Source organism: Suncus etruscus, chromosome 5 (genome assembly GCF_024139225.1).
Source record: "Suncus etruscus isolate mSunEtr1 chromosome 5, mSunEtr1.pri.cur, whole genome shotgun sequence".
NCBI lineage: Eukaryota > Metazoa > Chordata > Mammalia > Eulipotyphla > Soricidae > Suncus > Suncus etruscus.
In genome coordinates this window covers 9,191,069-9,207,536 of record NC_064852.1, presented here as the reverse complement: position 1 = coordinate 9,207,536, position 16,468 = coordinate 9,191,069, and the positions used below count along the sequence as shown (strand labels likewise).

Here is a 16,468-nt window from a genome sequence, read left to right as displayed (position 1 = left end):
CAGAGTCTTCAGAGGACTGGGAACCCCCATTCTCTCTTAAATCCAGTTAAATTGCAAATGGAAACAATGAGGCATTACCTCACACTAGCAAAGATGACACACACCAAAAAAAAAAAAAAAATAGAAACAACCAGTGCTGGTGGAAATGTGGGGAAAAGAGAATTTTATCTGGGTTATTCTTTATTAAAAATATTGACACATCTCAACAACTGAGAACTGATTCAACTATTCTACTTGGGATCTTTCCCTAGAGCATGAAAACAATATTTTGGAAATATATTTGTACTCCTAGGCAGTAATACTCACAGTAGCCAAGATTTGTGCTCAAGAACAGATGAGTGGCTAAAAATCCATGTTGCGTATACCCAGTGGAATACTAGGATCTAAATTGTCACCACATAGATGGATCTAAAAGTATTTTCTGAGTGAAGTCAGGAAAGGGACATAAGCAGAGTTTCTCTTTAATATGAGGCATATAGAAAAACAGTAAGAATAGAAAATGGCCAATAGAAGCAGACACTGGCTACTGGCCTAAAGTAATTGCCCAGAAAGGGTATGTGGGAGGAGACATTGAATACTGATGAAGAGATACTTGAGGGTGTGGTATTGGAACATCACTTGCCTAAAACCCTCATTTACACTATTATAAATAAACAGTATTACAAATACTGAATCTTAAATTTTATAATAAAATGCAGATTCTACTTCAGTAACACTGGATGTCTGTAAGGTTCTATATTTTTTTAATCAAGATCTTTCATATTTGGCCTTTGCTTCACAGACACCTTTCTGGGGCCCACAGTTGTTTTATCCCAGAGACAAATAGAATCTGACCTCACAAGGTCTAAGGCTTAATACCTCTCAATTCTGTGTCATGTCAGTGTGAGGCTGAAGCAGCTTCCCAGTAAACAGAAAGAAAAAAAAATGTTTCTCTAACTTAGCATAAATCTTGGGGCTTAAAATAATTGTAATGTCTGTGTTCTTACTCCAGAGAGTCTGATTGAATTCTTTTGGGATATAATTTACACACATTAAAAATTTCTGCAGCTGATTTTAACACACACAAAAGGTTTATTTAAACTCTCAAGTGTATCACTACAAACAATATGATTAGAAAGGCAGGTAGCTCTTACAAGAGATTAGAAGAGATATGAATGAGCCAGTGAGTAAATTCCACTTCACTCATAGAAATAGCTCCATAAACCAAGTGAAACTTTGCTTTTTTCTTTTCCAAATTGTCAGATAGTATAGGTATAATTTGGTTGTTCCAAATTATTTATTTAACAACAACATTAACATGTTCATCACACATACATGTGGAACAATTTGTAGAATTTGGACCAATACAGTATCTTAACAAACGATATATTTGTAGAGAAGGAACATCACTAAGAAAATGGGCATTTGAACTTTAGGATCAGTATATTTGGGAAAGTAAATATAGTTGATCCTTGAAAACATGTTTGTCTGTATAACTCCATTCATTCATACAAAATGCTTCTCTCTCTTTAAGGCAGTGCTTCTCAAATAGTGGGGGGCTGCCCCCCCCAGGGGGATGCGAGGCTCCTTAAAGGGGAGAGCGTTTGACCTCGGCAAACTGTCATAACAAGCTAAGCCCCATATTTATGTCTCTGTATGTCTCGGGAGCTGAGAGTTGCTGTGTCCTACTTCAAACCCCTCTTCGAAAAGCTATGCATTGCAAAACATGCTCATCGTAGCCATTCATGCAGACATCACCTCTGATTAAAAAATCAGCTCAAAATATTTTATATATTTTTGTTTTGCAGGTTAAAGTTTTATTTTTAATGATGCTACTATTTACAGTCACTCCGGGGTGGAGGGTCAGCACAAAAATGTTTTCTTCCTAGGGGGCATGACAGAAAATAATTGAGAAGCACTGCTTTAAGGGAACCATTCTTGGCAGTGTGCTCAGGGCTTACTCATGGCTCTGGTCTCAGAAATTTCAAGTCCTAGAGGAGTTGGAATATCACATGATATGCCAGGTATAGAACCTACCACACCTGTGTGCGAAGCAATCAACCTAACCAATGTACCACCTCTCTGACCCCATTTTGCAGGTTTACAAAAATACCTTTGCCATACTTTCGAGTACCTAAAGTAATAATAATAATAATAATAATAATTTGGGAGTAATATTTAGAGTTTTGCCTTTTTATTTGATATTACATTTTTCTTCATTTGCTTTAATTTATTTAGTTTTTTTTTTTTTTTTTTTTTTTGTGCTTCGGGGGCCACATCTGGTAAAGGCTAACTCCTGGCTCTGTGCTCAGTGACCACTCCTGGTAGAGTGTGGTTATGTGGTGCCAAGGTTTGAACCTGGGTCTGCCACATGCAAGGCAGGCATTTGATCACTTTTACCTTCTGTGGTTCTCTTGTGAAGACAAATCTGTAACCGATTTCCTGAAAAATTCTGCTGATGATTTTTTTCAATGTATTTAATAGATTCTGGTCTAATATCAGAATCATTGACCCACTTTGAATTTATTTTTGTTAATATATGAAGTACGGTTATAATTTCTTCTTCTTTTTTTTTTAATGTGTGACTGTTCAGTTTTTCCACACCATTTGTTGGAGAGATTTTTACATACTTCACTTGACATACTTAGCTCTTTTGTAGTAGATTAACTGTTCAGAAATCTTGGGATTTAACTCAGAACTCTATTCTATTCCATTGCTCTTCATTTATCAGAACATGCCATATGGTTTCGATTAGTATAGCTTTCTAGTATTGTTCAAGTTGGGAAATGCAGTGAATTTTCTTTTAAGCATCTCTTTGGATATTTGTAAAGCTTTATAGTTCTACACAAATTTTTGTAGTTTTTTTTTATATCTTTGACAAACATCAATAGAAATGGTTATTGCACTGACTCTGTATAAGACTTTGGTAGATATACAAGGCACTGATAGAACTTGCAAGAAAAAAATCCAACCTCATTTAAAAATGGAGAGAAGAAATTAACAGACGTTTCCTCAAAGAAGAAATACAGATGGCCAAATGACATATGGAAAAAAATGCTCCACATCACAAATCATCAGGGAGATGCAAATCAAAATAATGAGAGATCATCTCACACCATAGAGACTGGCACTCTAAAGAACAAGAACAACCAGTGCTGGTATGAATGTGAAGAGAAAGAAACTCTCATTCATTGCTGGTGGGAACGTAGACTGAGCCAGCCTTTTTGGAAAATGATATGGATAGTCCTTGAAAACTAGAAATCGGGTTTCCATATGATCCAGCAATATCACTCCTAGGAATATACTCTAGAAATCCAAAAACAGCATGCAGAAAATCTCTGCATTCCTACGTTCATTGCAGCACTATTTACAATAGCCAGAATCTGGAAACAACCCAGTTGCCTGAGAACAGATGAGTGAGTTAAGATTCGGTGGTGCATCTACACAATGTAATACAATGCAGCTGTTAGAAAAAATGAAGTCATGAAATTTGTTTATACGTGGATGAAAATGGAGAGTATTATGCTGAGTGAACTGAGTCATAGAAATAAACAGAGAATAATCTCATTTATTTGTAGGATATTAGAAAAATGAAAGATAATATGGCAATAATATCCAGAGATAATAAAGAAGAGGGCCACAAGGGCCAATCCATGGTAGGAAGCTTGCAACAAAGAGTGTGTGTGTGGGGGGGGAGTTTGGGTGCAATCGGGGTAGAGAAGGATCCACTATGACAATAGTAGTTGGAACGAATGATCCTAGACAACAACTGGGTGCTGAAAGTGGGTAAAATGATATGTCTGGTACTCCTTTATTAACTATAATGCAAACCACAGTGTCAAAAAGGAAAAGAGAGAGAGAGAGATACAGAGAAAGAGAAAGAAGAAAGTAAAATACCTGTCCCAGAGGCAGGCAGAATGGAGTGGGAAGTACACTGGAGACATTGGTGGCTGGTGAAGGGTGGTGTACATTCTATGGTTGGTGTTTTAATTATAAAATATAAATTCTAATGTCTTAGTGTTGGGGTAAGGCCTTTCTTGGCACGGCACCTTTACCGCTTTTGCCGGCCGGTCTGGAGAAGGGTGTAATGGTGAAATAATTTCACAGGCACTCAATTTAAGTATCAAAGGACTCAGACAGCTTTATTCACTGCTCTATCCGCCATGTGCATTTCCTCACATGGCTTCTATGTGAAGTCTTTTCTAAGCAGCCCCTTCTCTGCTCCTTCTCTGCCTCTCTCTGTCTCTGACTCCCTTTCAGCTGCTCTCCTTGCTTCCTTGTTCCCTTTCTTCCCAGCCACACCTTTTTATATTTTTTTATTCCAAGTCACAGACTCCTCCCAGGTGTGAGTGGGTCTGACCATCCAGGTGGAATAAACAGGAAGTTGAATGAGGGGATACCCACATATGACTAAAACTCGGTCATGAACAATTTTATTACCACAGTGCTTAAATAAAAAAAAAAGACTTTGGGAAGCTGGTCATTTTGACAATATTTATTTTTCCATTTTCTGGCATCCTCTTCTATTTCTCTTAGCAGTGCTTTATAGTTTTTACAATATAGTAATTCACCTCCTTTTTTGGGGGGGATTTTATTTGCTCTTTATTGAAAATATTGACCTTCTCTTTGATTTCTTTAATTGCTTTGTACTTTAAGAAATCTTAGACATTTATATTTTCCAGTAAAACTCTTTAATTAATGAATTTAGTTAAGCATCACGGCTACAAAATTGTTTTTGATTGAGTTTCAATAATACAGTGTATACAATTTTTCACCAGTACACATTTCCCACTACCAATGCCCCAGTTTCTATCCCACTCTACCCTCGCTCTAACTCAGTTGCAGATATTTTACTTCTTTCATACACACTCTCTCTCCCACTTTGTTTTTCCTTTTTCGTACTTTGGTTTGCACTGTTGCTAATGAAGGAGTACTAGGCAAATCACTTTATCCCCTTTCAGAACTCAGTTCATGTCCCAGGGCTAAGTTCCAGCTACCATTATCATAACAAATTCTTCTCTACATAATTGCACTGTTCCACTACTAGGCAAGATTCCTAGCATGGACTGGTCCCCCTGGCCCTCATCTCTATTGTTTCTGGATATTATTGCTATACTATCTTTTATTTGTCTTATCTCTCACGAATGAGTAAGGTTATTCTATGCCTATTCCTCTCCTTATGACTCATTTCCGTCAGCATAATAATCACCATATCCATTCATCTAAGAAATTTTCATAACATTTTTTCCTAATAGATGTAATAGTATTCCATTGTGCAGATGTACCACAGTTTCTTTAGCCACTGTAGCCACCTATTCTTGGGCACTTGGCATGTTTCTAGATTCTGACTGTTGTAAATAGTGCTGTGATGAACATAGGAAGGCAGATCAGATTTTGTTCAGATTTTGACCCCTTTTCTGCTATATAACAAAATTATTCTCAAAACTAGTTAAAGCAACACAATAATTTTATGTTAATCTGCAATTTGTGTAGGGTTTAGTTGTAGATGACCAATAGTTTTCAGTTCAGATCTCTATTGTACCTGGAACACTTGTATCTGGAACATTTCTACCTGGAATCAACTTCACTTGTTTTATTGAATACCAGCTATTCTATTGAGATCTAAAGGAGGTTTCTATCCAACAGCCCTAGCTCACAACCTAGCAGAGAGCTTTTCAGACCATGTGAGTGAAGCATTTTAGAAAGAGATAATTTTAATTTTAGTTAACCACACAGCTAATGCTATGTGGAACAGAAATAAGCTGTAACTAAACCCTACACAAATTCACCTCCCTTTTTATGTTGATTTCTATGTATAAAAATTTCCTGTTTTTAACCATCATTCTTATTCTCCTGATTCTGAAAACATTTTTTAAGGTGAGTGACTTATATTAATTTATTTATTTTTGTTTGGGGCCATATCTAGTAATGCATAGGGGTGGCTCTGCACTCTTAACTCTTCACCAGGAATCATGCCTAACAGTACTTGGGGGGACCATATGGGATTCCAAAAATCAAACCTGGTTGACTGCATGCAAGACAAGTGTCCTCTTGCTCTACTATTGCTCTGGCCCAGAAAAAGTAATTTTTAAGTCACTTGCTTTATTTAGTTGGGACTCTTAATGATGGCTTATTTGATATCTTTTATAAAGATGGAGCCTGCGTATTAAGAGATTTTCTTCTTTTGGGGGCATACCCAGAAATGCTCGGGAATTACTTTCATCTCTGTACCCAGGATTAATTCTGGTGGTGCTGGAGAAATAGTTTGGGTTGCCAAGTATGATACCCATCCATAAGGCAAATGCTCTACCTGCTATACTATCCTCAGACCCCTAGAACTGGGATGAACTGTAAGGAACCAATGGCAAATAACAAGGATAGAATTTCTGCTTTCCAAGAGTTTGGGTATTGGAGAGGAACTAAAGAGAGACTAGAAGTGAGCAGGGAGGTATCCTGCATTTAAGAAAAGGGGAAATGTAGAACACAGCAGGCTATTAAGTGATGTCAGAGAGTTGAAGAACTCTGAGATTAGAATGATGATGGAAGTTAATTGGGCAAAAGAGCATGAAACAAGCATTTGAGGTAGAAGCAAAGGAATCTGCATACACTTGATGGCAAGAGTGATCCCAGAAGGTCTGAGGAAATAGAAGTTCAATGAGATTTGAGCATACAGCAAATGCAGTAGAGGGGGGCAGAACAAGGAGCATAAAGCTAGATAGATCAAGACAAGTGAGAAATGGAGCTGATTTAGAGAGCTCAGATTTTAGTGGCAAAGGCTGTGTTCATAGTTCTTAAACATAGAGTGTGGTCTAGTGAATGTCAACAAATCAGAGCTTCAATAACAATTTTACCAGCTGGTTTGGGGATGTTGGTTATGCTACTCAGTGTCTCTGAGTCTCAATGTCTTCTGCAATTGGGGATGGTACTGACTATCTTTTAAGGGATATTGGGAATATTAAATGGATGCATAAAAGTGCATAATGGTAGGGCTTTAATGGTTAATCAGGGACTGGAGAGATAGCATTGTAGTGGGGCATTTGCCTTGCATGTCACAGACCCGGGAGGGACTGGTTTGGTTCTGTTCTCAACATCCCATCTGGTCCCCCAGCCTGCCAGGGGGCGATTTCTGAGTGCAGAGCTAGTAGTAACCCCTGAGCTCCACTGGGTTTGGCTCCAAAGCCAATCAATCAATCTATCAATCAATGAAGTTTAAAAATCTGTTAATTATTATTTATGAGTCCCAAGAACAGCAAGGACCTGTTTTTTGTGGAGATGGGAGTTACATGGTGCCAAGGATTTGAGTTAGATGATGAGACTAGTGATTGCCTGGGGAATAGAAAAGTGAACTCACAAGAGGCTGAGACCTTGACTTTTATAATAGAGTTGGGGTTATTGTCAGGTGGATTTCGTACTTGTGGAGAGAGCCCCATTTTCAGAGAACAGACATAACTTTTGATTGTTTTACCAGAAAAGGATTTTTTTATTATGGGAAATTAAGTGGCTTATCAAAGTGTCAATAGGGCTGAGAAGACAGTTTCCTGGCAGAACATTCAGGAATAGCCTTTACTGCTACTCCAGATAAGTAGGTTGAATGGTAGTTTCTTTACCAATTGGAAATAATAATTTTGAAGTTGCCTACTCCTGTACCACAATACAATATTTTGAACAAGAAACCACCACAATCAGGAAGCTACTGCTTCTTCCAATTCTAAGAGCCAAGCACATCTACCCATCAGGTCAGCAGAATGGTTGGTTCTCTCACTTCCATCTGTCTTGCTACATGAGCTAAGCTAGCATCAAAATCCTGAACCTTGCACATATGGGCTGCAGAAAATCAGTTGCTCCCAGCTCTGCCTACTAACTAGATAGATAAGAACTGGTAGAATTCTGCTCACTGTGAATCAAACTAATCTAAATCCCTGCTAAAAGGGAGTGTGGAACTGTGATTTACAATTTATAGAACATTTGGAAAGGCACACTGGCGCAGTATTTTAAACTGTGTTTGTAATTTCTGACAACACTCTAAATAATTAAGGGGGTCACCAGATTAAGTTTTTCTGAGTCACAAATATTAATTTGTAATTAATTAATTAATTAATTAAAGATATACCTCCTACTAGGATATAAAGAGATAGCATGAAAACATTTGCTCAAAGGCAACAGTAGCCGAAAACTGGAATTTTGTATGATGTGTACCATGAGAGAAGGGTGAGAGGAGAATAGAATGGGGTGGGGGAAGAAGATGGGACAGTGATAGAGGCAGTTTTTCTAGTGGAAGGTGTGGTTGCTTTATGGAGGGTGTGGAATGTTTTATGCATGAAACCCTACTATAAACAGTATTGTGAGTCATGATGGTCAAAATAAAATATGTTTTTTCCCAAGAAAAGAAAATTTTGTCTTGTGTGAAGTGTGTGTCTGTGTGCTTGTGTCTGTGTGTGTGTGTGTGTGCATGCATGAGTGAAAATACATATTTGTAAAGTAAAATATAATCGTCTGGAGCTGAGGGGATATTTCAGTGGATAGGGGCATTTGGGTCTCACCCGGCAGCACTCAGGGCTACTCCTGGCTCTACGCTCAGAAATTGTTTCTGGCAGACTCAGGGGACCATATGGGATGCCGGGATTTGAACCACCATCCTTCTGCATGCAAGGCAAACACCCTACCTCCATGCTATCTCTCTGGCCCCTGAAAACAGAGTTTTATAGCCATTTACAAGAAGATGCTACTTGAAGTCAGGGGTGAAGTCATCCAGGGAGAGAGTACAGAATGTGAAGAGATATTATACATCAAGGAACACAAATATTTGTTCTTGTGGTAAAAATTTTCTACTAGGTTGTGCTTGCAATCTAATATTTTAATTTACTCTCCATAGAATGAGTGCTGGAGACAGGGATGCCCCCTAAGCAGAAAATTTGTGGTCAAGCACTAAATAGAACACTGGAGTAGGCCTAACCTGGGGCACACACCATGCTGAGTCATGGTGACTATTGGTATGGGACTGATTCCATGTAACATTCAGGATGAGTGTGTGGAAGGGATGTGTGGAGTGGATAATTCTAAGGAAATGTGGAAATACTTCTTCAAATTCTAAAACTTCAGCTCCGTAAAGATCCCAGCAAGATATCACATCTCCAAATAAGATTTACTCAGTAGTTATACAACACTCTATGCTTCTCAAAGAGTATTTTTGTGGTAGTAAGAAATGACAATAAGAGGTGAAATAGACCCACAAGAAAATTTTCTGTAATTAACTGGCTAGCCACTTGCAAAAAAGCGAACTTAGACCCCCCGCTAACATCATGTACAAAGGTAAAATCCAAATGGATTAATGACCTCGATATCAGACATAATACCATATGGTATATAGAACAACACGTAGGCAAAACACTCCATGACATTGAGTCTAAAGGCATCTTCAGGGAGGAAACTGCACTCTCCAAACAAGTGAAAGCAGAGATAAACAGATGGGAATACAGAAGCTGAGAAGCTTCTGCACCTCGAAGGAAATAGTGCCCAGGATACATGAGCCCCGCACTGAGTGGGAGAAACTATTCACCCAATACCCATCAGATAAGGGGCTAATCTCCAAAATATACAAGGCACTGACAGAACTTTACAAGAAAAAAACATCTAATCCCAACAAAAATGAGGAGAAGAAATGGACAGACACTTTGATAAAGAAGAAATACAAATGGCCAAAAGGCACATGAAAAAATGCTCCACATCACTAATCATCAGGGAGATGCAAATCTAAACAACTATGAGGTACCACCTCACACCACAGAGATTGGCATGCATCACAAAGAATGAGAACAAGCAGTGTTGGCGGGGATGTGGAGAGAAAGGAACTCTTATCCACTGCTGGTGGGAATGCCGTCTAGTCCAACCTTTATGAAAAGCGATATGGAGATTCCTCCAAAAACTGGAAATTGGGCTCCCATATAATTCAGCTATACCACTCCTAGGGATATACCTTAGGAACACAAAAATACAACACAAAAATTCCTTCCTTACACCTATATTCATTGCAGCACTATTTATCATAGCAAGATGCTGGAAACAACCAAGATGCCCTTCAACCGATGAATGGCTAAAGAAACAGTGGTACATATACACAAAGAAATATTATGCAGCCATCAGGAGAGATGAAGTCATGAAATTTTCCTATACATAGATGTACATGGAATCTATTATGCTGAGTGAAATAAGTCAGAGAGAAAGACATAGAGAAAGATGTAGAATGGTCTCACTCATCTATGGGTTTTAAGAAAAATGAAAGACATTCTTGCAATAATTTTCAGAGACAAAAAGAGGAGGTCTGGAAGTTACAGCCCACTTCATGAACCTCACCACAAAGAGTGATGAGTTTAGTTAAAGAAATAACTACATTGCAAACTATCCTAACAATGAGAATGTGTGAAGGAAATAGAAAGCCTGTCTAGAGTACAGGTGGGGGGGGTGGGGAGGAGGGATATTTGGTGGGAATGTTGCACTGGTGATGGGGGGTGTCCTCTTATATGACTGAAACCCAATCACAATCATGTTTGTAACCAAGGTTTTTAAATACAATATTATTTAAAAAAAGTAAAATTTAAAAAATTAATAAAACCTAGTTTTCACCACTGTAAAAGAAATTTCTGTAGTTAAATGAAGGAACAAGATCTACATATCTATTTAAGATAAATATTAAAAATGTAATGACCCATAAAATACTCAAGTAACAAATTTATATAAAGTATGAATTTTTTATTGAAAAAAATTAAAATCACACAATATTACACTATATATTCTTTCAAGAAAACACAAATAAAATGGAGCAAGGGAAAGGGACACAAACTTCCATGCAATGTTTATCTCTGGGAAGAGTGTGAGGCCATGTATAGAGAAGATGTTAGCTCTATTTGTATTCTTTAATTTTTAAAAATAGAGGATGAAGGTAATATAGAAAAATATTAATAATTATTAAATAAGCTGCTAAGACATAGAAGAAACATTATTTTCTGTAGTTTTCATACTTAAAAATAAATATAAGTACATAGTAATTTTGCAAAGCTTAGAACAATAATTAGGCTTTCCCACTTGACCTTAGGCTAAACACATGATCTATGAAACAGTTGCTATATTCACATACATATATGTACATATTATAATCATACATGCACACATAATTAAAGACACATATGTACAGATCTACACATACTTAAATGCATGTATAGATACACCTATACATGAATAAATTCAAATTAAAATAAAAATTTTTATTCAAGAAAATGTGACCTTCAGATAAATTCCTTCCATTTCTGAGAGGCAGAACTTTGATTTCATGAGGCCCTAATAATTCTTTTGACTGTGTGATTTATCCTTTTTTTGAATATACAGATATATTCAGGTATTATATAGTCATATAGGTACTAAAAGTAATAGGCACATAATATAGGTTTTACTTGTATCTTACATTAGAATGAAGAGACTGAAGCAGTGGGGGAGATGGCAAGTAAGAGTAGAGGAAACCTCTGGATGTTGGGAATTGTTTTGGTGCAAGGTTGGAAAGATATTGGGTCTAGGATAAACAGAAAGGCTTTAAGGGGAGACCATTAATGCCTGATGGGTAGCTGTAGGGAGAAAGTCAGGAAATTGAACTGTTATCACATGTGACTTTAGAAATCCATGTACTATACTGGCCTTTCATTCTAACAGCTTAACATATCTCTTAAAATCTACCCAGAGATACTGCTCACGAACTAATGTACCCTATTAAGAGCTTATTCAATTTGTGTGCCAGAATAGTCAGTGGCATGGTAAACTCTAGAAAGTTCTCTTGCTTGGAAAATGCTTCCCAGGTTTCCTCAGCATTTTTACTTCGATTATATCTAAGAGTTGGTTCTAGCAACCCTCTTGGGAGTTCTGATTCCTTTCTAAGTCAAATTATGTGACACAGGTGGATTACAAAATAATGTAATTATTGTAAATAAAATTTTTATATAGCAATGATAAGTCACTTTTCTCCTGAAGGGCATATATTTCAAATCCTTCTTGCAAACAAATAAGATATTCCTTTGAAGGTGAAAAACAAATATAAGAGATAATGTAGTCAGAGAAATCTCCCATGTACAAATCAGGAGAGATGGATACCAGTACTCCAAAGTACTTTTAGGATCATCGCTGTCTTCCAACACCTTTGGGGGCCTTAAAATATCCTTTACATAAGTACTTTCCTGTGAAATGTTTGCAGCAGGCAACTGAAAGAAATTATGAAGGATTCATAATGTGATGATTTTATGACTACTTTTTTATCACTCCTTTGACCATGGCATCTTGGTTAAGTATTTATTGAATGGTATTAATTTTCTGACAAAAAGTCTGTCCATTATGAAAACATAATTTTAATAGACTAGAGTAGGCCTCTCAGATGGGTTTTTAAGCACCCAGAAGTCTCTCAGTGAGGTATTAAAAGTCCTTTCTTTTATACCTTTTAGATACTTCATATCTAATCACATCCTTCCATAAGGTGCCCTAGATCTTAACTCCAAATTCAGACTCTATTGAAGAAACATGCAGGCAGATGCTTTTATACCAACAATTTTTTACTCATGTGGGGTCTTTCTTTTTGCTGGAGGCTTGGAATTTCAGTTCACAATCTGTGAACAGAGAAACAAGTATGATGAGATGTAAGTCTTTGGATAGACTCAAAATCAGTCCCTTTTTTGATCTACATGGCTTTTTAGTTCCAGTAAGGGTAAAGGTCAAACTCTGAGTAAGTGGTTAGACTATGGCTTGAATCCAGTCTTTTGTGATTCCAATATGGCGCTTAATCCAGCATGCTAGAATTCTTGTCTGCTTTCTGTTTGAAAGATACTTTACTCAAAATTCTCATTTTATTCGAGAGCTGTATCTTCCCCAAAGAAAGAAAAAGACATGTACTAATTCAATACTCTTTGTGATTTCAGTCTTGGTTCACTATTTTTTTTTTTTTTTGCCCAAGGGTGTGAAAAGAAATGCACTACTAAGTAGATTTTCTTTTTCCTGGAGGCCAGAGCAATGACTCAGTCTGAACTACTGTAGGAGAAGATGGACAACACGCTATCAAGAGGAAAGGTGTCTGTATCCACGTACTGGAAATTATTCACCTGGATTGATATGGTATTATTGATCTGAAGGTTCTCCAGCAAGAACAGAGAGAGGTTTTGGTATATGTTTTTGGTTTGTGTTCCAGACTCATACACTGTTACCAGTGCCTGCCTTTTGACTTCATTGTTGATGAGAAGTTCCATCTTTAGGTCAACGGGTTGTCCTGGGAATTTCACTAGAAATTGTAGTTGGCAGATGATGAAGTACAAACCTGGAGACTCAATCACCAGACTCCCATTCTGATACTTGACTCCATGAATAATGCCATGTTTGTTCCAAGACAACTTGCTTGTGTTTATGTGCTTTGACACTGGGAGTAAAAAATGTAATTATTAGAAGAGTTTCTGGGGCATATTGAAAAGTTCAAAAACTTTTTGTCAGTAGTTCCCTTTTCAAGACCTATATTTTTCATAATATTGCTTGCTGTTCTGGCAATCTGGAGTAATATTTGTTTTAATCTTCCTAGATGCTGCTCTTTAGCACTAAGCCCTTCACTTCACCAACTTAGCTATCAAAGGCTCCAATAAGTACTTTCTTTTTTCCCCTAATTCCCCAAACCAGGAAACACATGCTATTGTGCTTTCACCTTCGATAGATTTGTTTTCTTTATTGACCTGTTATTCTCATACTTGCTATTTTTTTCTTTTCTGGTTTAAGCTCCTAGTTAATATTCTCCACAAATTATGAACTACCATATTAATTTAATCAATCAATAAAAATTTAATACACAAGGCAGTACTACTTAATAGACATTGCACAAAATATCAGAGCTATGACATTCAATTTTGTTCAACTGATAACTAATGCATACATCAAGATTGCTTCACAAAAATGCACCCTCTAATCATTCATTACCTAAATTTTTAAACATCTTTCTCCATTTAAAAAGATGCCTGCACATGATTGTGTAATTTCCTCACATCCACACTAAGAGACTCTTCCCATCTGGAATTTTTGTAGAAGCAGAGAATCATCAGAATCTTTTAGCAACTCTGTTCATCCTGGAAGCCATCTGTTTGAGTTCTAATACTGAAATAGTCATTGATTGGTCAGGGTGTCTTTGCAAAGAGGAAAGCTGGTTTGTTCATTTTAATTGCCTCTGTGTTTTCCCTTTTAGAGCTCTTTGCAATTCAATTGATGAGGGAGAACTAATCTAAGTGCAAAATAGAATTTCTGAAATGGGCAGAATGGCTATTCACAGAATCTTGGCCATTTCCTCTGCATTTCAGTCTTTTCTAGTGTATGTAAATGCTTTTCATTATTTCATTTATAAGGGAAATCTTTTCAGAATCATGATGCAATATGTAGACAGATTGTGACAACATGTTTATTAAACTGTCTAGGGCAGGGCACTTTTGTGATCCCCAGATGATTGCCACATTAAAGGCAGACATGAAAGGCCTCTGACTTGTATTAGGAGAAACTCTGTGTATTTGGCTATCATTTGTATGTGATAGAATAGATACTGTACCACTAGAAGAGGGACACAAACACCTGATGCTGGTAATATAAGGGAGAAGATCAGAGATTTTAGGGAGTACCATGCTCCCCTTTTCTCTCTTAGGGCATTTGAAGTCAAATGATCAAAAACAGTATGTGGGTTAAGTAGAACACATCCATGGGTCCCATAGAACTTGGGCCTGTATGTGACCTCTGGCTTAGGAGATTCAGAAAGGCCGTAGCAGGTGGTTTTTCTGTGGTAAGGACTTTTTGAATTTATTTACTTACCTTGAAGGTAAGCACATGACTTCTTGAATGGAGCCCTTCTCAGGATACACAAAATGTCTTCTGAGCAATTTCCTAAAAATAAGAGAAGTCATACATTGAATATCTTTCTCTACTTTGGAGACTGGGACTATCAGCTCTTCTTCTGAGACTCCTTGTTTGTGTATAACTTTAGGCAAGAGTGAAGATAAAAGAGTACATGTATGGTATGTGTTAACCATGATTTATCTCATGGCCTCAATCATGAAAAGCATACCTCTACCACTGGATGACATCTGGACCTTTCAATGTGAGACCTTTCAATGTGGGACAACTACATCTGGACCTTTCAATGGGGACAACTACTAATCTTTTTCTTTTGAGCTGAAAAGGAGAGAATTTTTTCAATTATCAATTTTCCATCAAGTTCTTTAGGATTCATATTTGTTTGTATTTGTTTTGGAGCCATACTAGAAGTGCTCAGAAGTTATTTCTAGCACTTTAAATATTGAGTGCTTTGAGAGCTGGTGAGATAGTACAGTGGACAAGGTCTTTGCCTTGGACCTGGCCAACTTGTGTTGAGTTCTCAACATCCTATATGATTCCAAAAACCCTACTAGAAGTGATCCCTGAGGGTGAGAGGGAAAGTGAAGGCATTGGGGTTGGCAAATGTTCACTGGTGAAAGCTGTATATTGTGTGACTGTAATTCAATTATGAACAAATTTTCATTTTCATTTCAACTTTTTATCTGGTGACAAAAATATTATGGACAATCTTGCAACCAAGATGTTTAAATAAAAAACATAGAAGTGATCCCTGAATGTAGTGTTAGAAGGAAGTCTTAAGTACAGCTGGGTGTGGCTCAAAAACCAAAACCCAGAAAAACAAAGCAAAAAAACAAAACAAACCAACCAAAAAAAAAACCCTCAAAGCTGATTGCTTCAAGATCAGGTCAATGGCTTGAATGGTAAAGCACATAGCTGAGTTTGATCTCTGGCTCTTAAACTTCAGCACTGTCAGAAGTAGCTTTGGTTGCTCTAGCAGTGGTCGGCAACCTTTTTTTTTCAACTGAACCAAATTTCCCCAAAACCAAGATTGAAATTTATTTTGAGATCTACATAGGGCGTGCACTGACAGAGACTAGGAGTAGAGTCCTGACTCCTGGAGCGGCCGCCCGGCACACAGAAGAGCCAAATTAAAAGTGTAAAGAGCCGCATGTGGCTCTCGAACTGCAGGTTGCCGGCCACAGCTCTAGTGCATTTCTTGAATATTCCCCCTAAAACAGTGGCTTCTGTAGGAATTGTATGGAAGACTGATAGTTGGAGAATAGAAGAAAAATGACTTCAGTTCCTGTATATGTCAAGATCTATTCTTGGAACTTTATAGATTTTTCCCCTCACTTAATCTTTGCAGCAATTTATGCAGACAGTATTATTAATGACTTTCTTAGGTACAAAAAAAGCCTAGGGACTAGACAGATTAAGTACATTTGTCCCAAGTCTTGTAGCTAGGCAGTAGTGTTAAGAAAGATAATTCTGGAAATAATGTTGCATACTTCATAGTATGGGTGCTTTGACATATTTTAGTTATTCTTCTTGTTTTGTTTTTGTTTTGGGGCCACACCCAATGATGGTCAGAGGTTACTCCTGAATATGC

General features: G+C 37.3%; 1 protein-coding gene across 1 annotated transcript in view; it reads right to left on the bottom strand.

Moving 5' to 3' along the window:
- Positions 1–12,964: 12,964 nt before the first annotated feature.
- TNFSF8 (TNF superfamily member 8) overlaps positions 12,965–16,468 on the bottom strand; it is a 29,331-nt gene continuing 25,827 nt past the window's right edge. The window contains exons 3-4 of the mRNA XM_049774216.1: positions 14,836–14,907; positions 12,965–13,417 (exon numbers count right to left, since the gene is read on the bottom strand). Coding sequence (XP_049630173.1) covers positions 13,023–13,417; positions 14,836–14,907 — 467 coding nt within the window. The 3' untranslated portion in view covers positions 12,965–13,022. The remainder of the gene's footprint in view (positions 13,418–14,835; positions 14,908–16,468) is intronic.